Raw genomic sequence first — 23415 nt, 5'->3', positions numbered from 1 at the left:
TTACGAGTCTACCGCTCTTAACCACTACACTACACTGAAGGGAGAGTGCTCCTGTGCTCAGGTCCTGCTTGTGGGTTTCCCACGGCATCTGGTTGGCTCTTGTGAGGACAGGATGCTAGACTAGAGAGGCCATTGGCCTGATCTAGCAGACCTCTCCTTACATTCTTGAAGCTTTTTCTGTGAGGCAGGGAAGGAGGGTTTTCGTTTCCCCTTGGCTGCCTTGTGTCAAGGGTACGTCTCTCCTGCCCCTCGCATCCCACAAAAAAATATATTCTAGAATTCAGCAGCATCCCTGCAAAAGCCTCTGAACCCCATGCCCACTTTGGTGGGAGCTGAATGGCTCTATGGAACTTGGGAGTGCATTTTTTGGCCCAAGCCCTAGCATCAACCTCTCCCAAGCTGGTGCTATCCAGATGTTTTGACCTATAAATACCATCCTCCCTGGCCATTGGTTAACTTCACAGGGGTTGGCGGGAGCTGCGGTCCAAATAGTCCGGAGAGTGCAAGATTGTGGAAAGCTTACTTATGTAATCATGGGTCTTCCACGCTCCCTAAGAAGAGGAGGTCTGAGGAAGGCTTCCTCAACCACCCTGCTAAAGATGTCCCTAGAAGGAGAATCCTTGGGAGACAATGAAGCCTCCATCTTCTGCTCATGAGTTTGTGGGTCTGCCTCCATCCTCTGACCCTACTGGGTTGCCAGATTGATCCAGTTCTACACCCCTGCTGTATAAAGAACAGGAAGTGACCTACCACAATGGGAAGGTGGTAGAACAAGGTGGGACACTGAAATACCACTTGAGCAATCACATAATACTCCTGTGTACAGCTGCGTGAGACATGTAGGGACTCAAGCTGCTGCTTGATTTGACAAAGATAGCAGTACGGGGGCTAAGAACGTTAAATAAGAAGCAAGGTGGGCTGAATACCAAAAGATATATTCCTGACATTTACATTTGATATCCCAATTATTTCCACGTTACTCATCGCTGTCAGAATTGGTAGTGACACAAAACAAGAGGAAAGCTTTCTTTACGCTAGAGGATGGAAAAGTTTGGGTAGGTGTATAATCTGCATGAGGAGTTCATATGAGCACCGCTTCCCTGAGAGGAGAGCAGTTGTGGGGCAGGAAAGGTGTGGTCCCACTAGCTGGCCTCCTTTGGAAGCGAGAGTTAAGCTGCCAAAGGCTTAGGGTGTGTCTAGGAGTAAAGCCCATAGGGTGCTGGGGTTCAAAACCTGTCCCCATGCTCTTGACATGGGTATGGGGGGGGATTCCCTGGAGTAGAACTGTTCCTGGAATCGGCAGCTGTGTGGGATTGTGGGGGGTAATGGCTTTTTTTTTTTTAGTTATTCAGAGTGATGTAGCGGTTTCACCCTCAGACCTCAGTGATGGAGTGGACTCCACACACAAGAACTGAAGATGAATCTAGACTTGTCAGGATGGCAGCAACAGAGCAGTTTGTATTATTCAAATGTATTAAGTCCAATGCAATACCTTTCTCTCCCTTGAGCCCAAGAGAGGGTTTAGTCCTTTTGCTTTCAAAAATCCTTTGTAGCAGTGCATAAGCCATTGGTCCATAGCTTGTTTGTCCTCACAAACCCCTCCGGACAGCATCTTCTTGAAGTCTTCACACTCCCATATTCTCAGTCAGCAAAACTCAGTCAGCGAAAAAACGACAGTACAACCAGCCAAACCTTACCGCCCACCCTCACTGTCTAAGGCACAAACACACTCACTTTTAAAGGAAGTTAACAACACCATAGTTCAGCGTTTCTGTCACCTTAATGGGAACCACCTGCTTTGCAGCTGTTATATTACATGTGTTTTCTTTTCCGCAGTGAAATTTATTGTTTGTAAAATGCATTTTCTAACAAATACAGTGCAAATACTAAGAGTGACCACAGCAGATGGAACAGGGTTCTTCTCTTTGCCCAATCCTATAGCTAGGCACAACACATCTGCCCCCCAAACTGCTGCCCTCCAGACCAGAGCTCTCATCAGCCCCAGCCAGCATAATCAATGGTCAAGGATAATGGGACTCATTGTCCAGAACATCTGGAGTCCATCGGGGTGTGGAAGGCTGGTCCAAGGTTTCTGCTACCTGAGATCCTTTTACTTGGAAATGACAGGGATTGAACCAGACACATTCTGCATGCAAACTGCCACTGAATCATGGCCCCTTCACCAGCCCTGACTCTGGTCAGGGACATCAGTTTGTAATTCCTTCAGGGTGGGAGGGAGAGATCTCATGCATCTTGAATGCCACAGGGTTTTTCTTTCCACCAAGGCCTTAATATTGTCTCCATGCTGATTTCTGCTGACAGCAACAAGGCGCAAGCATAGGGCAGAATGTCATGTGGCCATAGCTCAGTGGTGGGCCGTGCGGAAGGGCCCAGACTCAATCCCTCTCATCTCCAGGTAGGGCTGGGTGAGGACCCTGCCTAAAACCCCGGAGAGCAGCTGCCAATCAGTGTAGACAATTTACACAAAACAAATAAAATACCGTGAAAACCCCTGAAACGAGAAGTAATCGACTAGAAATATTATCTTATAGAATTAAACTAAATAACAAAAATCAAAAAGTTTAAGGAAAAAATTAGAAAAACCTAGAATTGAACAAAGTCTTAATGGGATGCTGGCTGCAAACCTCGTTTCACTGAACTATTCAGTTTCCTCAGAAGAAAATAGAGAAATCATAAACCTTAAATGATTTGAAACAAACTAAAGAACAGGGCTGAAACGCTCCCGAGTTTACAAAAAAGGTTTGAAAACCTAAAGTTTTCAAGTTTTAGACATCGCCCTATTTAAAGAAAGCCAAGCAGTAGTAATAAGGAGTTGAGGACTTGGCTGTGAAAAATCTATTATTGCCTTTACAAAAAGTTTTTAAAAAACCTACATAGCACAAATTCAAAGAAAGGAATACAAGATAAGCTGTTTTAGATTTTAAACAAACTCAAGAACAGGCTGAAACGCTCCTTTGGTCTAGATGTTACTGCTGATGTTAAAAATTGATGATGTTAAAGTTTAATCAGTGTGGACAAAGCTGAGCTAGACGGACCAATGGTTGATTCAATTTAAGGCAGCTTTTTCATCTTCTAAATCTAGGCCCTTGCATAGGCCTCAGCCTGTTGCTGAGGTCATTCTCTCCATCCCCAAACCTAGACTACTAGTCTTCCTGGATCTCTGCCCAGCCAACTACCCCTGAAGCCTTTGCTGACACGTTATCACAGACAGCAGATTTCTAGGGAGAGGCACAGCAGACATTTATCCTGTTTCTGTTATGTTGTTTTGTGGCTTTTCTTTTACAATACTGGCATTAAATCTGTTGCCGGTGACGTCCTGGCATCTTGCAAGGAGTTGATATGGGCGATAGTGAGATGCTTTGGAAATAAGTGGTGGGGCCTTTGTCTAGTTTGCCCAGTCTTCCGCTTGCGATGTCAGGTTGAAACACACCCCACTTCCTGGAGGGATGCAGATAACGTTGTCCAAAACGAGAGCCTCGGAAACAGTAAAGATGAGCAGGAGGCTATTGCTCTTTGCAAATGCATGGCTGTAGCCACCTGTTCAAATTTAAATGATCTCAAAACACATTCAGCTTAATTACTTGCATGTGCCAGATTAGCCGGTTGCAAAAAAAAAAAGGGAGCATTTGTGCACCTCTGCTTTACCATATGTGCACATACAGACAGTGGTACCTTGGGTTACAGACGCTTCAGGTTACAGACTCCGCTAACCCAGAAATAGTACCTCAGGTTAAGAACTTTGCTTCAAGATGAGAACAGAAATTGTGCTCTGGCGGCGCGGCAGCAGCGGGAGGCCCCATTAGCTAAAGTGGTGCTTCAGGTTAAGAACAGTTTCAGGTTAAGAACGGACCTCCAGAACAAATTAAGTTCTTAACCCAAGGTAGTTTGTATAGCCAAAGACTCCTCCCTGACTCACATTTGCCTGGTTTGCACATAACACTAAGCCAATTATCATGTCATGAGAACGAGCAATCGTGCAGATCTGTCCACCTAAATGAGACTTGCTACGAACGTTGGGAGATTCAGGGCCAACAAAAGGAATCACAGAATCATAGAATTATAGAGTTGGAAGGGACCCTTGTATAGCAAAGATGCTGAATATACTTAAGGACCGTAACTCTTTGTCCCCAGTTTCTCAATTTACTGCCTTGTTTTTATTCCAGTCTTCCCCTAGCCTGGTGTGCTCCAGATGGTTTGGACTACAGCTCCCATCAACCCTAACTGCCATGGCCATGATGGGAGTTGTAGTCCAAAACATCGGAAAGGCGCCATGTAATACGTCGTGGCTCCAACAAAGTGGAACAAAGTGCTGACCATTTGTTTGATTGCAATATTTTAATTTCCCTCCCAACTCACAAAACAGTGATACTCCCCAGCATCATACATCACTCTGAAATACCATGATTTACTGCATCAAACTTTCCAGTGGGAGGGATGCATCCAGGTCTCTTCCATTTTCTGTTATGGTCGCTTGTGCCACATAACCAGGGGTCAGCAAACTTTTTTCAGCAGGGGGCCGGTCCACTGTCCCTCAGAACTTGTGGGGGGCCGGACTATATTTTGGAAAAAAAGAAGAAATTCCTATGCCCTACAAATAACCCAGAGATGCTTTTTAAATAAAAGCACACATTCTACTCATGTAAAAACATGCTGATTCCCGGACCGTCTGCAGGCGGTTAGAAGGCGATTGGGCTGGATCAGGCCCCTGGGCCTTAGTTTGCCTGCTCATGCATGTAACCTCATGTTGAACCTTGAATGCAAGGTGCTCCCATCCACTGCATTCTGTAGGTTTGGGGTAAGAAAGATTCACATCTTGGAATCTCTTTCTGTCCTGGAACGCATTGGTTGAGTAGAAGGTTGCCGACATGGCACCCATGGGTGCTCATTCACCCACAGAGGCCTTCCCCAGGTTGGAAGGAATATTCTGTTGTAGGCAATATAATAGGTTGTAACGTGTGCTTGGTTATGGTATATGAAGGGTGTTCCTGACAGTTTCTCCAGTTTGCAAATGTACTCATGGGACCCAAAAAGTTGACAACCCCGGTTTTTAATACATGGTCCGTATTTTTTTTTTAAACACATGTTATTTCTAAAAATTCTATCTGATGTATAGAATAGTTGCTCACACTCTGTAAGAAAAAGAAGAGAAAATTCACAAGGAGGGGAAATGTTTTGCTCTGGAATGAAAGCCTTCATTAAGTCAATTGGAACTATAATTGACATAATGGTACCAGGACTGCAGGCTGTGTAATGAGCTTTGATTGAAAATCCTCTTTCGCTTTAAACTTGCTGCTGAAGAAATGAGAATATACGTCTTAATTTTTATACAGTGCTTTAAATATATGTATGTAGTGAAAAAGAATTGGATTGACTTCTTGATAACGGTTCTTGTTTCCAATATAAGCTCTCCCTTTTATGACCAGCAAAATTACCGCAAATATCAGCAAGAAGACACTTTGTTTAATAAACTCATAAATTAGGGATTATTGCATCCTTACCACCAGCAGTCCACAAAATTGGTTAATATGTTATTTCTTATTAGTTTGTTTGTGCAGATGCTGGAACAAAACTAGCTGAATCATTGATCTTACACAAGCAAATGATCGCTTCCATCCCTGCAGTAAGTAACAAAACATAAGTCGCCTCTTCATAAGCTCCAAATTTCTTTACTATTTCTTAGCTTTGTATGTATGTAGCCCACATTTTCCAGTTGGAAGGGACTTGAGACTGAAGAAGAGAATATATATTTATCTCCATATCCTTGACTACTGGCCATGCCAGCTGGGGCTTGGGATATAAAAAGGCAGCGATTTCCACTCTGTGCTATGTTGAACACAATCAGCACTGTTTCTTTTCTGCCACAGTTTGGCTTCCACTAAAACCTACATTATCCACTTTGCTTTGGCAGAAACAAACATAATCAATTATTTAATTAATTTCAGTGGAAGGAAAAAGGCAAAAACTGTGCAGAAAATAACATCATTGTTTATGTAACATTTGCCTTCATCTGATGTAATAGTAATAGTAATAGTAATAGTAATTTATTATTTGTACCCCGCCCATGTGGCTGGGTTTCCCCAGCCACTCTGGGCAGCTTCCAACAAAGATTAAAAATACATTAAAATGTCACACATTAAAAACTTCCCTGAACAGGGCTGCCTTCAGATGTCTTCTAAATGTCAGGTAGTTGTTTATCTCTTTGACATCTGATGGGAGGGCGTTCCACGGGGTGGGCGCCACTACCAAGAAGGCCCTCTGCCTAGTAGGGAGCATGTGCCACCATAAAGCTATCACTATTTATATCATGGGACTCTTCTTAGGTAAATAGATAGGTAAATGACCCCTGGACAGAATGGAGTAAAGGTTTGTGCCAATCAATGCAGAATCATTTGGCATTCCATCCACATTGAAACTTAGTGACTTAGTTTCAATATAGAGCATGCTTTCTGTCTTTCAGGAGAAGAAACTCCAAACTAGGGGTCATCAACCTTTTTCAGTTGTGGGCCGGTCCACCATCCCTCAGACCATGTGGTGGGCCGGATTATAATTTGAATAATAATAATAATAATGAACAAATTCCTATGCCCCACAAATAACCCAGAGATGCATTTTAAATAAAAGGACACATTCTACTCATGTAAAAACACACTGACTGTCCACGGGCCGGATGAGAATGCGATTGGGCCGCATCCGGCCCTCAGGCCTTAGGTTGCCTACCCCTGCTCCAAACCTTCTAAGCTTAAACGATACTAACAGTGACACACCATTCCCCAGTTAAACTATAATTTTATTTGAGTTAGGATGATACAATGGAGACTCTGGTAGCATGAGGGCAGGGGTGGAAACATGGAAGAGCAGATTATTCTGTTTGTACTCAACATATTTAGTGCAACGGGGAGAAACTGAATAAAAAGAAAGAGAAAATCCTTCAGATTCAGTCATTGGTATTCAAGGGGCTGGCGCACAATACCCTTTATCGTTCTGTCATTCAGTTTGAAAGAAGCAACATGTGGAATCCTTCTTCCAAGTCCACTGGAAGATGGAGGAGACTTTGACAGGGCTCTCTGTGACCTTATTTTTGCTGTTTGTTGTCCTGTCAAGCCAACTGACAGGCGTAACTGTGGAGGAGACAGAAGGTGGTGTAGTTCAGCCCTACGTAGATTTTATATTAGCATAGAGAAATGAGAAGCACTTGGGTCAGCTGCTAAAATGTGGAATTTGAGCAGATTGTCTCTTCTCTCACCCTCCGAATTCCAGCAAGTGAACCTCAACTGAGACTCTCTGAATTTGTGGGCCCAAATCATCGCTCGTCAAAGAGGGGCAATCTGTTATCCATATCAGCTGATTACTTTGGGTCAGAAAGGGAGTTAAGGTTGAATAATTTGTTGCAGGACTGACCAGTTACATTCTGAATTCTCTGCCCCTCCACTCCAGGCCAGAAAAAATTCAACTACAACCTTATCACAATTGGCAGCAGCTAGTGTTAGAATGTTGTTGTTGTTTAGTCGTGTCCGACTCTTCGTGACCCCATGGACCGGAGCACACCAGGCATTTCTGTCTTCCACTGCCTCCAGCAATTGGTCAAACTCATGCTGGTAGCTTCAAGAACACTGTCCAACCATCTCGTCCTCTGTCGTCCCCTTCTCCTTGTGCCCTCCAACTTTCCCAACATCAGGGTCTTTTCCAGGGAGTGTTCTCTTCTCATGAGGTGGCCAAAGTATTGGAGTCTCAGCTTCAGGATCTGTCCTTCCAGTGAGCACTCAGGGCTGATTTCCTTCAGAATTGATCGGTTTGATCTTCTTGCAGTCCATGGGACTGTTAGGATAATAAGCCTAAAAAAATCATAACCACTTACAGTACTATTAGTCCTTTTGCAATCAGTGAGGCTACACTAGTGTAACTGACCTGGTCCATTAGGAACAATATTTGTCTTGAGATTAATCAGCTATAAGGCTGCAATGCTGTACCCACTTACTGGGTCCAACTGAACCAGGTGGGATTTACTTCTGAGTCCAACTGAACCCAGTGGGACATACTTCTGAGTAGACATATATAGGGTTCAGGATTCAGTTGGTTTTGCGCTAGGTGAGGGAAGGATAATGGACTTCCATTATTGTGCTTTGAGGAGCCCTGATAGCTGACCATTGTTCTTCCATGTTTTAGTGTGGAACAGCAGCCATGGAATGCATGAGACAGTACATTGGTGAAGTTTTGGATTTTATTGCCGATATGCATACGTTAACTAAATTAAAGGTGAGTATAGCATTCAGACACATCAGTTCAAATGATGTTATTGCCTCATTTGAGGAGTTCTGCATTCTGGCCACCCATATAGTTGAGAGAACCTTTAGGTGCTTTCTGAAAGCCCTTGCCATGTTTTATGGGAGAGTTGAAAAAGTAGCTTCCTACAATAACGATTATAGAAAGGGTGACTGTATAAGCAGCAAAAAGCAGAAAATAGTGACCAGGGTCCACAGGGGTGTCGGGCCTCGTGCAAATAACTTGTGTTAGGCCAGTGGAACTGCTGAGTATTGCTTCCTGTGCTGAGGCAGGAAGCAGGGCCTTGTTGGTGACTGCACCATTTGAAACTCTCCCCCCAAGAGGTGCAGATGGCAACTTCATTGTTGGACTTGGATTATCTAGTCCCGACAGAGCAAACTTTTGGAGGAGTTGTTAAACTTTAGCCTGTTCTGGGGTGTCAGGTTGCCCTGTTCTGCCCTGTGTAAACTGCATGATCTGATTTCCAAATTGTATTTGGTTTTAATTTATTGGGTTTTGGTGTGTGTTTGTTGCACTTTTGGAAGTTGCTTTGGGGCCCTTGGTGAAAAGTGATCTCTATAAGTAAATGAATAAATTCAACTCCAAGCACTCATAAATATCAATAAACAATAAGAGTAGCAGTTTTTTAAAAACTCCAATCATAACCAAAGCTCACTCTCAATCAACCAGCTCAACCAAATACTTGGGCAAACAAATGAGACTTCACCTTTTGCAGGTATAATAAAGGTATTTGATAAACTGATAGAAGTTTATAACCTGGACATTTGCTCTTTAGTGCAGCCTTTAACTCCCTTCATTTGTAGTTCAAAACATCTGGAGTTGGTGAAAGCTGCTCTAGTGAACACAGTGTTTTCATATAAATGGAACAGCTTCCTTGGCCTTCAAAATGCCTTTAATCACCCACATGTCTTACTTTTAATACCCTCAATATGCTGAATGTCCTTCCACCACAGAGTCACATGAAGACCTGCTCCCAGCCATTGCATGAGGACACTTTTGGTGGGCATCTGAAAGTCGGTTTAGCCCAGATTGCTGCGATGGAGATCTCGCGTGGTAATCACAGGGACAACAAGGCTGTAGTTCGTTACCTCCCTTGGCTATACCATCCTCCATCTGCAATGCAACAGGGGTAAGGAAGTATTGGCTGCAAACAGTGTAACGTTAAGAGCTTTAAAATGCACCACCAGATGGGTGTGCCCTGAAGAGGGGTGAAAGTGGGGAGTTGCGTCCACCACTTGCAATGGCAAATGTGGTCTCCAGGAGGTGAGGGTAGCCGATGGGTCTCAACCCCTCAATGAGTTAGGGACTTCCCCTGCATGTGAAGACAGTCTTCCCTGGACCCAGCAATGGGTCCAACCGTCAAGAAGGTGGTTTCTGCACATGCTGTAGAGGGAAGTGAGGGGCAGATGAGGCTTCTCAACCTGGGAAGGTAGGCCATCTGGGAGAAGGAAAACGCTGATCCTAAACCTCATCTGCGTTGTGGGTTCTTTTTGGGAGAAGAAACGGCTCTGCACCAAACCAGAGTGGAGTCTCTAAGATGGTTTGATGGTGCCTTCTTCCGGCAACTCCTATAGCCAAGCCAGTGCCAAACGTATTGCTCTGCTTTCCTTTGGACCACATCAGCAAGGCTTGTCATCTGGGCAATTCAGGACTGCCTAGCCTTGCACCCCAAAGAGGTCACTTCAGTTCACCCCAGAGCTGCACTCCATTGCCTCTTGAGACAGATGGATGCCAGCAACATCACCACTATGTACACACTAGCTGGGGAGCAGGAAAGAAATTGAATTTTCCTAGAAACAAAACATTGCAGTTTGTGCTACTTCCCTTCAACAAAAATGACACATTGAGAAAAGACATCTGAATCTGCACCACAGTTCAAAGGGCCAGGTACAGAGGCCTGAGGGCCGTGTTTGGCCCTCCGCCTGAGGTTCCCCACCCAATTCACTGTTTGAAACAAATGGATCACCTGAAAAGGCATGTTAATATGTACTTTGCCCGTGTTTTGCATCCATAATACAGTAATGCTCATGCATTTGTTAGCATAATAATATTTCAAGGCATGGAGAATAAAGCCTTTGAGATAAGAAGACACTGAAATGCATTTTCTTTTCCAACAGGCCCAAAGAATTCATTGAATGCGTATCTCATATTCGTTTGCTCTCGTGGCTCCTGCTGGGGTCGCTGACGCATAATGTCATCTGTCCAAATTCCCCTTCGACATGTATGCCCATTCCACTGGATGCTGGCTCTCATGTCGCTGACCACCTCATTGTGATCCTGATTGGGTTTCCAGAGCAGTCCAAGGTACAAGTATTCTGCTGGTTGTGCCTAAACAACATTTGACTATATAGATTTCAGCCTAATTAACCTGAATAGCTGCCTACTCTGCTGCCAACTTGCCTGGGTAATTAAGATCCTTGTCAGAGCTACTGCCCCTTGACAGTGGATGCTAAGAAGACTCTGCAGCTGTTGCACAGTCTTTTGATCAGAGGCTGATGGTCAATAAAGTTGGGTGAATCTGTCAACTTCCGTTTCTCATTCCCTCCAGCCTTAAGTTCAGTTCTCCACTTTAGCCCTCGTGAAAATTCATCAGCGTCTGAGTACAAATTTCTGAGTACAAGTAGGTTTGTGTATAATTAGCCCTGATATACAATTTTTATTTTATTTTTTGCAAAACAGAGGTCCTTAGCAGAATGTACTTTGGGTGATTATTTTTAGTGTTTCATTGCAAACTTTGTCCTAATATATGCATATCTGTGCACATGGCTTGGCTGGAGAATTGCGTTACAAAATTCGAAGGAGCTTGAATTTCAAAGGGTGGCTGTGTTTCACTTTGCATACTGTTTTAGAAAGTGTGAATTGGGTAGGCTCATCTTTAAACGAGAACTGAATCAAGATGTCATCTGCATGCAGAAGTTCCCAGGTTCATTCCCGGTCACCTCACATGGACATGACAAAGGAGGCAGTATAAGAGATTAAAATATTGAACGTTTTATGGAGGATTGGAGCCTTTTTCTCTGGAAAACATTAAAGTCAACAGAAGCGGGATCAGGATCTGAAATAGCAGTGGATGGGAAATGGATAATGAATTGAAATAAGGGGGGAATAAATGAATAATTACTGTAATGAAGGGGAAATGTAATTGATAAAGTATGTTATATAACACAGCAGGAAAGAGTGGTTATGGAAACACCTGGGAGAAAGGGTGGGAACTCAACTTGTAAAAATTCTTTTAAATTTGTAGTTAAATTGTTAAAAATCCTTGAAACTCAGTTTTAAAAACTGGAGGTGGGGAAATCCCTGCCATCTCCAACGAGAGCTGGGAATGTTTCTACAGTAGTACCTCGGGTTACATACGCTTCAGATTACATACGCTTCATGTTACAGACTATGCTAACCCAGAAATAGTACCTCGGGTTAAGAACTTTGCTTCAGGATGAAAACAGAAATCGCACGGCAGCAGCAGCAGCAGGAGGAGGCCCCATTAGCTAAAGTGGTGCTTCAGGTTAAGAAGAGTTTCAGGTTAAGAACAGACTTCTGAAACGAATTAAGTATGTAACCAGAGGTACCACTGTATTCTAAAACCCTGCAGAGCTCTTGCTAGTGTGGACAGGACTGAGCCTGACAGACCACATGTCTGTGTTCCCAGCTCCCATCAGCCTCAGCAAGCATAGCCATTGGTCAGGAATGATGGGAATTGTCATCCAACTAAATCTGAAGGGCACCAGGGTGGAGAGGCTGTTCTAAACACTCCAATATTCTTCCATTTCCTTTCTCTCCCTGTTCTAACAAGCTCTGTGGTTCTGTGAGCGTTTCTTTTTCACTTTTAATGGCCTTCAGCTTGTCTATCCTTTTGCCTAACTCTAGCCTGTGAATTATAAGCCTGCTATTTCAATATGAATGAGTTGTCATATCGCTCACTGACAGGGAAGGAAAATCTGAGGGAATTCTTGACAGAGCCATATTTGATTAGGATTGCTTTGACGGGCGGGCGTGTTATTATCGGACGAGGGAATTGTCATGCTCTGGTACTCCGGGGGAGGGTGTGCGCATCCCATAATGCACTGCTGGAAGGAAAAAGCTAACGCTCCCCACCCCCCGGTTCTCTTTTCTCCAGACGTCCGTCCTGCACATGTGCTCCCTCTTCCACGCCTTTATATTTGCTCAGCTGTGGACGGTGTATTGTGAACAAGCGGCAGTTGCGCCCACGGTGCAGAACCAGAATGAATTCAGCTTCACCGCCATCCTGACTGCCCTGGAGTTCTGGAGCCGAGTCACCCCGAGCATCCTCCAGCTGATGGCACATAACAAGGTGGTGAGTCAGAGGCAGTGAGCAGAGCTAGGCAAGATCCCACAAAGCCCCAAGCAATAGATAGACCAGGCATAGGCAAACTCCGGCCCTCCAGATGTTTGGGACTACAATTCCCATCATCCCTAGCTAACAGGACCAGTGGTCAGGGATGATGGGAATTGTGGTCCCAAACATCTGGAGGGCCGGAGTTTGCCTATGCCTTTAGATAGACCATTTGAAAATGAAAATCATAGGGCATGTACACATGCACACATTTGGCAGCCAGAAGACTATAGGGCTATATAGCTCAGTAGTAGAATAAATTGCATTTCCAGGAGATAATCTTGCGAGGTGGCAGCACGCATGCTTTGAGACTCCCTGCCTGTTAGGCAGGCGCCCTCGCAACATTTTATAAATAAATGGAATAAATGCATAAATATTGCTTTAGATTCCTGCTGAAAGCTTATTATTATTATTATTATTATTATTATTATTATTATTATTACCCTGCTGGGATACATTTATTTATTAAATTTATATCCCAAAGGAGCCCAACATTATTAGGGTCGCCATATTTTGAAGAGCAAAAAAGAGGACACATTTGCCAACTTCTGCTTTTAACTATGGATCGCTATAGCGACTCTACCTGTGAAAAAGAGGACGTGTCCTGGAAAAAGAGGAAATATGGCAACCCCACCCAACATGGACTCCCTTGGGAGGTGGTGAACTCTCCTTCCTTGGAGGTTTTTAAGCAGAGGTTGGATGGCCACCTGTCATGGATACTTTAGTTGAGATTCTTGCATTGCAGGGGGTTGGACCAGATGAAATTTAATTGGGTTGTTCTGACGTTTAATTAAAATATCCAAATAACGATGAAGCAGGCTACAAAAAGGGTTTAACTTTATCAGCAGTATTCAAAATTCCATGGCCTTTTCGTTATCGAGTTACATTTGCCTTGGTTTACCTTTATATTTACATCACATAAAAGTTAAAATGATATTTACAACCCAAGGCTGGGAGACATCCCCCTGCCCTGTATGCCCTGTTTTATGCTTTGAAGATTGCATATTCATAGCTCGCTGCTGATTCAGAATGATAAATCACTTTGGATGGGCAGGGAATAAATAGGACCCAGATAGCAAGTTAACTTCAGAGAGAATCCAGTTCTTTTTAAAGAAATCTGGCTCTGCTATGCATGGCGGTTGTCCTGGATGGGATGCTTGAAAAGCCTTTTCAAGGTTAATTGAAATAAAAGAGCATCATTGGGTTGCACTGGTGGAAGCTAAAACTGAATAAAATCTCTTAAAGATTGTCATGGCTATGTGAAAGGTAATGTTGGGTTTCCACTTCTTTACTGGATATTCAATCTGATGTGTTGATGGTTCAAGTTGATAGCTCAGTAGGTAGAGCATGAGACTCTTGATCATGAGTTCGAGCTCCACATTGGGCAAAATACAGGTGAAACTTGGAAAATTAGAATATTGTGGAAAAGTTCATTTATTTCAGTAATTCAACTTAAAAGGTGAAACTAATATATGACAAGGCTCCCCAAATCAACAGACTGTGGAAACTTCACACTGGACTTCAAGCATCTTTCATTGTGTGCCTCCCCATTCTTCCTCCAGACTCTGGGTTTCCAAATGAGATGCAAAAGCTGCTCTCATCAGAAAAGAGATTTGGGGAGCCATGTCATTAGCTGGTGTTGGTCCACTGTGCTTCATTAAGTGTAGGGTCAAGACAGCTGTCTACCAGGAGATTTTGGAGCACTTCATGCTTCCTTCTGCAGACGAGCTTTATGGGGATGCTGACTTCATTTTCCAGCAGGACTTTGGCACCTGCCCACACTGCCAAAAGTACCAAAACCTGGTTCAATGCCCATGGGATTACTGTGCTTGATTGGCCAACAAACTCGCCGGACCTGAACTCCATAGAAAATCTATGGGGCATTGCCAAGAGAAAGATGAGAGACATGAGACCGAGCAATGCAGAAGAGCTGAAGGCTGCTATTGAAGCTTCCTGGTCTTCCATAACACCTCAGCAGTGCCACAGGCTGATAGCATCCATGCCACACCGCATTGAGGCAGTAATTGATGCAAAAGGGGCCCAAACCAAGTTCTGAGTACATATGCATGCTTCGGCTTCTCAGAGGTCCAATACTGCTCTATTTGCAGTCCTTGTTTTGCTGATTTTATTTAATATTCTAATTTTCTGAGATTGTTAATTTGGGGTTTTCATCAGGTGTATGCCATGATCATCACAATTATAAGAAATAAAGGCTTGACATATCTCACTTTGCATGTCATGAGTCTATCTCATATATTAGTTTCACCTTTTAAGTTGAATTACTGAAATAAATGAACTTTTCCACGATATTCTAATTTTCCGAGTTTCACCTGTATCCCTCCATTGCAGGGGCTGGACTGAATGACCTTTGTGGTCCTTTCCATCTCTACAATTCTACGATTCTGTATTGCTTTCATTTAAGTACCATACTAATTAATCTAGGTTAATCCCATCAGTCTCAGGTTTTTGGTGTGTTTTGCTTTCACGACAATACGGCACTGAGTATTTACTTTATTTCAACATCTTTCTCCCCTCCACAGATGGTAGAGATGGTATGTCTCCATGTGATCAGCTTGATGGAGGCTTTGCAGGAATGCAATTCCACTATTTTCGTCAAGGTAGGTGAATTCTCCATTGAGAATACTTTTTCCTTCTTCTTTTTTTAAGATGGTTAGAATCCAAAATCCTGTGCATCCAAAAGGAGAAATTGCAGTCAACAGAACTGGAATTTTTCCTGTGCTCCAAGTAGCATGCAGGACAGAGATTCCTTCATTCATAATAGAGAGGAAATAACTCTGGTGACTGGGTTCAGCTGGTAAAACAGCTTTTGGTACAGCTTTCATGTAACTCAGCTGTATCCTTTCCCCAAAACGATGTGGTTCTTAGGAAACTTGGGTCAAAGAGACAAGGGGAAAATATAAGCGATCGTTCTTCTCTGCTTTCTTCCAGCCTTTTTACCAAAAAGCTGCCTTTGTTCTTCAAAAGGTAACATCTGTTGCCAACTGATGGGCTTTCTCTTGGAGCATTAGGTGGGAAGAGCCATCAGAACACATGCAGAAAATTTATTTTTTATTTTGTTTATTTAAGATAAAATGTTTTTGCCGAGGGAGACCCCACTCCACTGTCCTAACAGCTTTTACCATCAGAAAGTTTTTCCTGATGTTTAGTTGGAATCTCCTTGTAATTTGAAGCCATTGGTTCGAATCCTACCCTCCAGAGTGGGAGAAAACACGCTTGTTCCATCTTCCAGGTGACAGCCCTTGAGATATTGGAAGATGGCTATCATATCTCCTCTCAGTCTCCTCTTTTTCAGGCGAAATATACTCAGCTCTTTCAACCGTTCCTGATTGTATTGGTTGCTCCTTCAGCTGCCTTCATCCCCAGTCGCTAGCTGGGGCTAATGGAGACAGCTTCTGCACCCCAGTTTTCTATAGGGTTAAACACACCTCTTTCGCCCCATGGGGCATACAGCATCCTAGCTGTTTGGCTTGCTGTCTGCTTGTTAAGGATCCAGGCTTGTCCATCTCTGCTTCTGTGTGTAATTGACAGTCACTGCAAGGGCAAAGCCATCTTCCTAACATTTCAAGATCTCGCCTCCACGCTGTAATGTAGTTGTGTTCTGCTCTTCACTGGGATTCCCTAACCAATGCTGTTGGTAATTAGGGACAACGACCCACTAACAGAACACAGCCAAGTATTACGCCATCTGGTTTGGTCAATGAAAGCGCATCCTCTGGAGGGTGGTTTATCTCATGCTGTCAATACTGATTAGGTTGTACACGGAGCTCTAGGGAGCTTAATTGGAAAATTGCAAATCTTGATGCCATTTGGAGGAGCGCTTTAGAACAATATGTCCAACTCCTTAAATAATATGGGAGAGCGCGGATAACATGTCAAAAGGGCCTTCGGACTTGAAGCGAACCTGGCACACACTTAAAAATAAAATAAAAACAACAACCCCAAACAAATCAACCGTTGCAGCCCTCTTCGTTTCTTCCACAGAAATCTGAGCTTAGCAAATGCCAGAAGCAGGCACAGTTAGCAGATGTGATACAGGCATGTCTATGTGCTGAGAAAAATGTGGAGGTTTGGTTGAACACCATCCTCCAGGTATTGCAGGTTACAGGTGACGCCTCCTGTGTGTCACAGGAGCATATACAGAAAAGTAGGCCAATGGTGGGCACAACCACCGAGGACAAACTTTTGCAGGACACATGCTGACTGTGGGTGGAATGAAGCCAGTAATGTTCCCAAAGCCCAAAGAGGTGACTCTCCCCTTTCCATCCCCCTCACACTCTTGCTCTCTCCCTCTTCTTCCCCACCCGGTGGGCAGGTGGGGAGGGACAGATCACTCTTGCCAGAGATCTGAAGTGATCAACCACAGAAGGTGTGTGTGTGTGTATAGGACCAAGGGCTGCATGAAAGTTGAGAGCGGTATTAGGTTAGGGTTGCCATATTTTGAAGAGCAAAAACGAGGAAAAATTTGCCGACTTCCACCACACCTGCTGAAATTCCTCTTTCCACGCACACACCTCCTGCTAAAGGTGCAGATGCTCCTCTCAGCCTTCTCACCTGGAGAGGCTGCTGCAGATTCCCCGCTCCTCTCACATTCCCGAAGACCAAAGCCTTCCTATCCCTTAGCAGAAGTCATTTCCCCCAGCTGCTGGCAACTCCATGTGCATCGTTCTCACCCCACACCAAGACCCCCGCTTCCTCCTCCCTCCCCGCTTTCCAGTTCCCTGGCCACCTGCCACCCTCCTCAGCACATTCCCAGCCAGCCCCAGGGACCCTCTCTCCATGCAACCCCTCACTTTTAGCACCCAGCATCCTCAAATGGATATATTCACAATCGGTTTTCCTGCTTTACCTACCCCTGGTCTCCCAGGTCCTGGTCCAATATTCTAACCTCTACACCACCATTTTGTATGTAGAGCAGATGTTCTGGCACTGGGCTACTGCAACCCTTCTCCACCTTCCTAAAAAAGGGGGGGAGCCACCATGTACAGGTCAATTTAAATTAACCATGTGACAGCTGCCACTGCTCAGTGGAGTTGGTTGCACGGCCAGTGGCACGTCACATGGACTGAGTGGCTCTTTAAACACCTCTGCAATTCCCTCCCCTGCCTGTCAGTTCTGGAGCTCTGAAGACAATTGCATAACCCCGATGGCACCCTGCAGTACATAGGCAGTCGCAGGCACCATGGGGAGCAATTTGAAGCAGATTCCACACCATGGCAATTTCACTGGAACTAGCTGCAGTATCTTTACAAAGCAGAAATGAGGGGAAAATTGATTACAAAAATCTCAGCAAAAATGTGTTTTTAAATAAAGTTTAAATTCATTTATAAATATCTCTTTTTTAAAAAAGAAAAATGCTCTGGTTTTTCTGGAATATTTAAACATCAGTTTATTAAAAGATTTTACTTTTTTAAATAAAAGACATGGCACAGAGCACAGCTTAGCTAATGTTCCCTGCAAATGTTTGTTGCACTACCTGTGAATGAATGTTATCAGCAAGGTTTATGGTTTGTTCTTCAGACTAAGAAAATTAGTCACATCCTCTTCTGACTGTGTGTAACTATAACAACATGGTGACTGTAATGAATTAATTCTCACTACGCCGAGGAAAATAATGCAATTTCTGTCTTCCACCAGCTGATCCCGATGTGGCTGCCAATGATTCAGTCCAATCTAAAGGTAGGCTCCCCACTTCCAGCTGCCCAACTTCAACCTTTTCCCCATGTATTTTTGTGTAAGAGAACATTGAATTTTGTGCCCAAATTCATCATAAGAATTCTGGATTATTTGTTTATTGCAGTTATCCATTGCTTACTACAAAAACATATCAAAGCAACTTGCAATTACAAATGCATACGTGATACAAAATGCAAAATACGTCAAAAAGATAGAAGGGTAATTCATAGACTAAAAGTGTCCTGCAATTACACTGAAAGGACAAATCCTATCCCACTCTACTAAAAGATGGACACCAAGAAAGGCTTGGGTATCGTCATACCCTATGACCCTAACTGAATGCCAAATGCCTATGTGGGCATGAATGTATTTGCCTCTTGGCTAAAAGCTGGCAATGATCCCGTCAAGCACTCCTCCCTAGGAAGAGCATTCCACTCTTTGGGGAGCCACCACTAAAAAGGCCCTCAGCATCTCCCTCAGAGGGGGAGCACAAAGAAGGGAGTAAATTATTAGTTTTTATTTCTTTATTCAGGAATATTTACACCTCACCTACTAACCAAAGTTCTCAAGGTAGTTTACAATACATTAAAATACAATAAATTAGGCAATGGTGCAGTAGTCCCTACAGCTGCATCTTCTGGCCTAGGGCTGACTGTTGAAGCAGCTAGATGTGAGTCCCATGCAGGACAACACTGCTGGTGTCTCTCACAGCCCTGGCCCTAGTAGGAGGTGCTGGAGAAGCAGAGATGCGTCCCTCTGGGGTCTCAGATGTTTCTACATGAACTGAGACTCTAATAAGTTCATCCTCAGCCATGTCGTTGTACCTTTGCCCATTAGGGACATGAGTGGCCCTGTGGTCTAAACCACTGAGCCTCTTGGGCTTTACGATCAGAAGGTCGGCGGTTCAAATCCGCACAACGAGGTGAGCTCCCATTGCTCTGTCCCAGCTCCTGCCAACCTAGCAGTTCAAAAACATGCCAGTGCAAGTAGATAAACAGGTAATACTGCGGCAGAAAGGTAAATGGCATTTCCATGCGCTCTGGTTTCTGTCACAGTGTTCCATTGCGCCAGAAGTGGTTTAGTCATGATGGCCACATGACCTGGAATGCTGTCTGTGGACAAACGCCGGCTCCCTCGGCCTGAAAGTGAGATGATCACCACACCCCATAGTCACCTTTGGCTGGACTTACCTTTACCTTTTACCTTTGCCCCATGCAACCCAGGACAAGGGAGTCTGGGGCTAAAACAGCTTGCAAAAACTCCACCAAACAAAACCCTTTCCAAGAGATGAAACAGATGCAGCTCCTTCAGAATCCGATAAGGAATCACTGAACTTCCACATGGCTCAGCCTCTCAGGGCTATGCAAGGGAAGGAAACCAGAAGGCCAAGGAAGGGAACTTTAGAGAGCAGCACAGATAATCAAGCTGACTCAGGCGATTCTCTGTGAAGCCTCAATTAGGTGCACAAAGCAATACAAAGGCAGCCCCTTGAGGAGCCATGCGGTTTGCGCAGCAGAGCAGGAAGCTCTGGGAGAGAGAAGTGAAAGCACTGGTTCTTTTGTTGACATGTGGCTACTGAAAACTCATATAGACCTGGATGAATCATCTGAAATGGAGGGGACTCCGTCCTTTATAAGAGCCACACTTATCACAGCCTCATTGTCTTGGGTTGTGGCAGCTAGAAAAGTTGTTATTTTCGCAGGCCTGTAATAAAGAGGGGAGCGCATTGGATTCAGAGGAATGTAGGAGTGTAGCAGGATGCTTCAGAATTATACGGGGCTCATCAGAGGTGAAGCGGGATCTCTATGAGGAGGCATGAGGCGAAGAAAGGACTTTGTGGCACCTCTGCAATCCAGACATAAAAAATGCTACAGACATTAGTGTTTGCATGAAAGTCCTGTCTCCTGCATTTACACTGGTGCCTCGCAAGACGAAATTAATTCGTTCCGCGAGTTGTGTCGTCTTGCGATTTTTTCGTCTTGCGGAGCGCAGATTCGCTGGGTATTAACGGCTTTAAGAAAAAGGAAGCAAACTTGCAAGATGTTTTCATATTGCAAAACAAGCCCATAGGGAAAATCGTCTTGCGAAGCAACGCAAAAAACGAAAAACCCTTTCATCTTGCGCGTTTTTCGTCTTGCGAGGCATTCGTCTTGCAAGGTACCACTGTACCAACAATGCCAGGGTGAGAGGATACGGGGAAGACAGGGAAAACATGAGCAGACTGTGAATGACAGGTCTAGCATGCAACCAGAGGGAATGATTTCATCAGTGCTCTCCAATTCCAGTTCTGGGGGTGGGCGGGGTGGGGGGGGAGGAAGTAGCTTTGCTAGAGTGCAACTTGCATCTCTAAAGTTTAAGGAAGATGCCAGGAAGGGAAGGAGAGGGGAATGATTTTACCCTGGATGGTAATTTGTTTCAGTTCTTCCCATTCCAAATTAAACTTTTAAAGTGCTTAACACAAAGGCCCCTGCACCTCTTTGCAGTTTGGCAGGTTTCAAAGCAGCTCACATTAATAAGGAGACTACAGTAGAGGGAAATGTGGGTTTTCGCCCCTGTCTTATGCTGGGTGTGAATATTGTTTTATTTCAGAATGACATTGTCTTAAACAATTGTTTGCAAGTTGATTTTTATAGCCCATGGTTGAAATCCTTTTAAAATAAAGAAAGTGACTGCTATATCAAAACAAACAATTCAATTCAATTCAAATCTGTATTATGGTCATAGGCCAGCATAAAAGGGTGGGATATAGGCATTTAAAATCTGAAAAGCGTTTTGGAAAGCTAAAAGGTATTAAAACAGAAGGTGAATATGAAAGTCTATAAGAATTTAAAAGAAGGGATAGGAGCATTGGGTGGGTGTGGAAGAGCATAAAAGGTTGATACATAAAAGACTTTAACTATTAATTTACAGAGCTCTCTGATATGTTCATTTAATCCAACAAATTAAAAAAAACAACCCCACCTTTTGTATATTTTAACAGCATTTATCTGCTGGGCTGCAGCTCCGCCTGCAAGCGATCCAGAGCAACGTGAACCATCATAGCCTTAGGATGCTGCAGGGATCGGGCCAGATGAACACCAACTTCACCGTCCTCCGCAAATGGCTGCAGTGCACCCAGTTTAAGATGGCTCAAGTGGAGATCCAGTCGTCTGAAGCAGCCTCTCAGTTTTATCCGTTATGAACCAGGCAGAACCTTCCAGAACCTTCTGCTTAGACTAGCAATAATAGGGCTAAAAGCTATAAGACTAAAGGCCATCCTTAAAAACAGTACTGTAGCTACACTTTTTTTTCTTCGTCTGGTAGGTGTATACAAATAGCGGAAGTTAGTGGTCTGGTCACATCCACTCCTAACCACAAATACGTACTTGCTCTTGTGGGTAGCAGTCCAGTGTCCTCTTCACATTGAGGGTACACCAAATGAGGGAGGCAGTGTGCCTCTGAATGCCAGTTACTGGAAACCATAGCGGGTGAGAGTGCTGTGGCACTTGGGTCCTGCTTCCCGACTTCCCATAAACATCCAGTTCGCTGCTGTGAGAACAGGATGTTGGAACAGATGAGCCATCGGCCTGATCCTGCAGGCTCTTCTTATGTTCTTCTGAGGCCTGTGCGTAGCAAGATGTTAAACTGTGTGTGCTTCAATTTTTTTCCTCCTTCCCTACCCCCACCCGACCCTAAGAAATTACTCTTCCCCCTGCTTGTTACTTTTAATATCTTTCAATCCCACCGTTGTTTGTGCTCGCCGATACCAAGGAGTGTTCTGTGCTGCTATTTTAAAACAAGCAGGGTTTTTTTAGAAACCTCCTCAGTGCTTTCTTGCTGCTGTCGTCGTCTTGGAACTCAAAACTCAGTAATGCAATAAACCTTGTCACTTTAAGATAGTGACCCTATATAATGAGGATTTTTGCAGGCGTTCTTTCTTTTCTCTTTTCCAAAAGGCGGTGGCCACTTCAAAGCATGACTGGTTGCCAGAGAGGCAGGTCCAGAAGTGCCCCTTATAGAGTAACCCTATGCATATCTGCTCAAACGTTAGGCCTATTGAATTCCATGGGACTTAGTCCCAGGTAAGTGTGCTGAGAGCTGCCACTTTACAGAGAAGGTGGAGAAGGGGTTGTTGAGAGAATCGAGTTGCTGGGATTGCCCCAAGCAAGGCAAGGGGTGGATGGGTGGAGGAGCTTTATTCCTCCTTCTGTGGGACATCTGCTCTAGGCTCCGTGTAGGTCTCCTCCTTCATCGGGGAAATGGGAGGACTTGGAATCATGCAGATCCAAGGCTTCCCCCAATCTGCCCCTGCAACACAGCCTTCTTGGGCTTTTCCAGCACCAAAGGAGCAATGGAGGTGGATGTTTGCAATGAGGAGGCCCCTGGAAGTGGACTTCCTCCCGTGGCGACATACCTCCCTCTCCACTGGTGAAGGTGGGGAAGGCTGCATCGTCAAATGACCCCTTAGCCACCCTTCTCTGGGAGCTTCAGGTTGCTCCTTTGGCATCCCAGGAGAGAGAAAACCTTCCACATTAACCGCTTGCCAAGGGAGGGGAGGTGAGAAGGCAGTTGAAAACATTAAGGGTTCTAGAGTCAGTTCTGGAATTTTCCTTTGGGGGATCGGAGAAACCTGAAACCAGTCCTGCTTGTAGAGAGCATTCTTACAAAAGTGCACTTAGAAATTAGGTGGCTAAACAGTTGTCCTTTTCATTTTAAGTAAATTAAAGTGCTTTAACATTGTTTCACCATTGGTACTTCCCTGCAGTCCTCAAGCTACTAAGCATCCCTCTGTATACTGCCTTGTATAGTAATCCTGTATCTTATTCCTTCTTAAATACTTGTATACTGTAAGATTTAAAACTAGTCCCATTCCCGCGGTCACTAGGGAGAACACAAACTTCCTAGCTTCCCCTGGGAAAAAGGTTTGGGATTGTAGATTTGCATATAGTACATAGAAATTATAGAGTCACTGCATAGAAAGCAATGTTAAATATTTTTAAAAAGCGAATTTTAATAGCCTTGAGACAGACTGATCTGCTGAGATGTATAGAGAAGCCCATTGTTGCTTTGCACTGGGCTTTGAATCA

The 23415-nt window shown here is 44.2% G+C and overlaps 1 protein-coding gene across 7 annotated transcripts in view; it reads left to right on the top strand.

The window, feature by feature from the left end:
• The window catches only part of UNC79 (unc-79 homolog, NALCN channel complex subunit), a 122733-nt gene extending 100409 nt beyond the window's left edge, over nucleotides 1-22324 (top strand). For 6 of the 7 annotated variants that reach the window (XM_081908080.1, XM_081908081.1, XM_081908077.1 and 3 more), the window contains 8 exons: nucleotides 5564-5641; nucleotides 8185-8274; nucleotides 9255-9430; nucleotides 10419-10605; nucleotides 12419-12616; nucleotides 15196-15273; nucleotides 18311-18352; nucleotides 21330-22324. In XM_081908080.1, the coding sequence (XP_081764206.1) occupies nucleotides 5564-5641; nucleotides 8185-8274; nucleotides 9255-9430; nucleotides 10419-10605; nucleotides 12419-12616; nucleotides 15196-15273; nucleotides 18311-18352; nucleotides 21330-21530 (1050 nt within the window). In that variant the 3' untranslated portion in view covers nucleotides 21531-22324. The remainder of the gene's footprint in view (nucleotides 1-5563; nucleotides 5642-8184; nucleotides 8275-9254; nucleotides 9431-10418; nucleotides 10606-12418; nucleotides 12617-15195; nucleotides 15274-18310; nucleotides 18353-21329) is intronic. The other variant, XM_081908078.1, reaches the window with a different exon arrangement.
• The last annotated feature ends 1091 nt before the right edge of the window (nucleotides 22325-23415 follow it).

This window comes from Podarcis melisellensis (assembly GCF_964234715.1).
Source record: "Podarcis melisellensis genome assembly, chromosome: 1".
NCBI classification, from domain to species: Eukaryota; Metazoa; Chordata; class Lepidosauria; order Squamata; family Lacertidae; genus Podarcis; species Podarcis melisellensis.
This window is presented reverse-complemented; position numbering and strand designations above follow the sequence as displayed.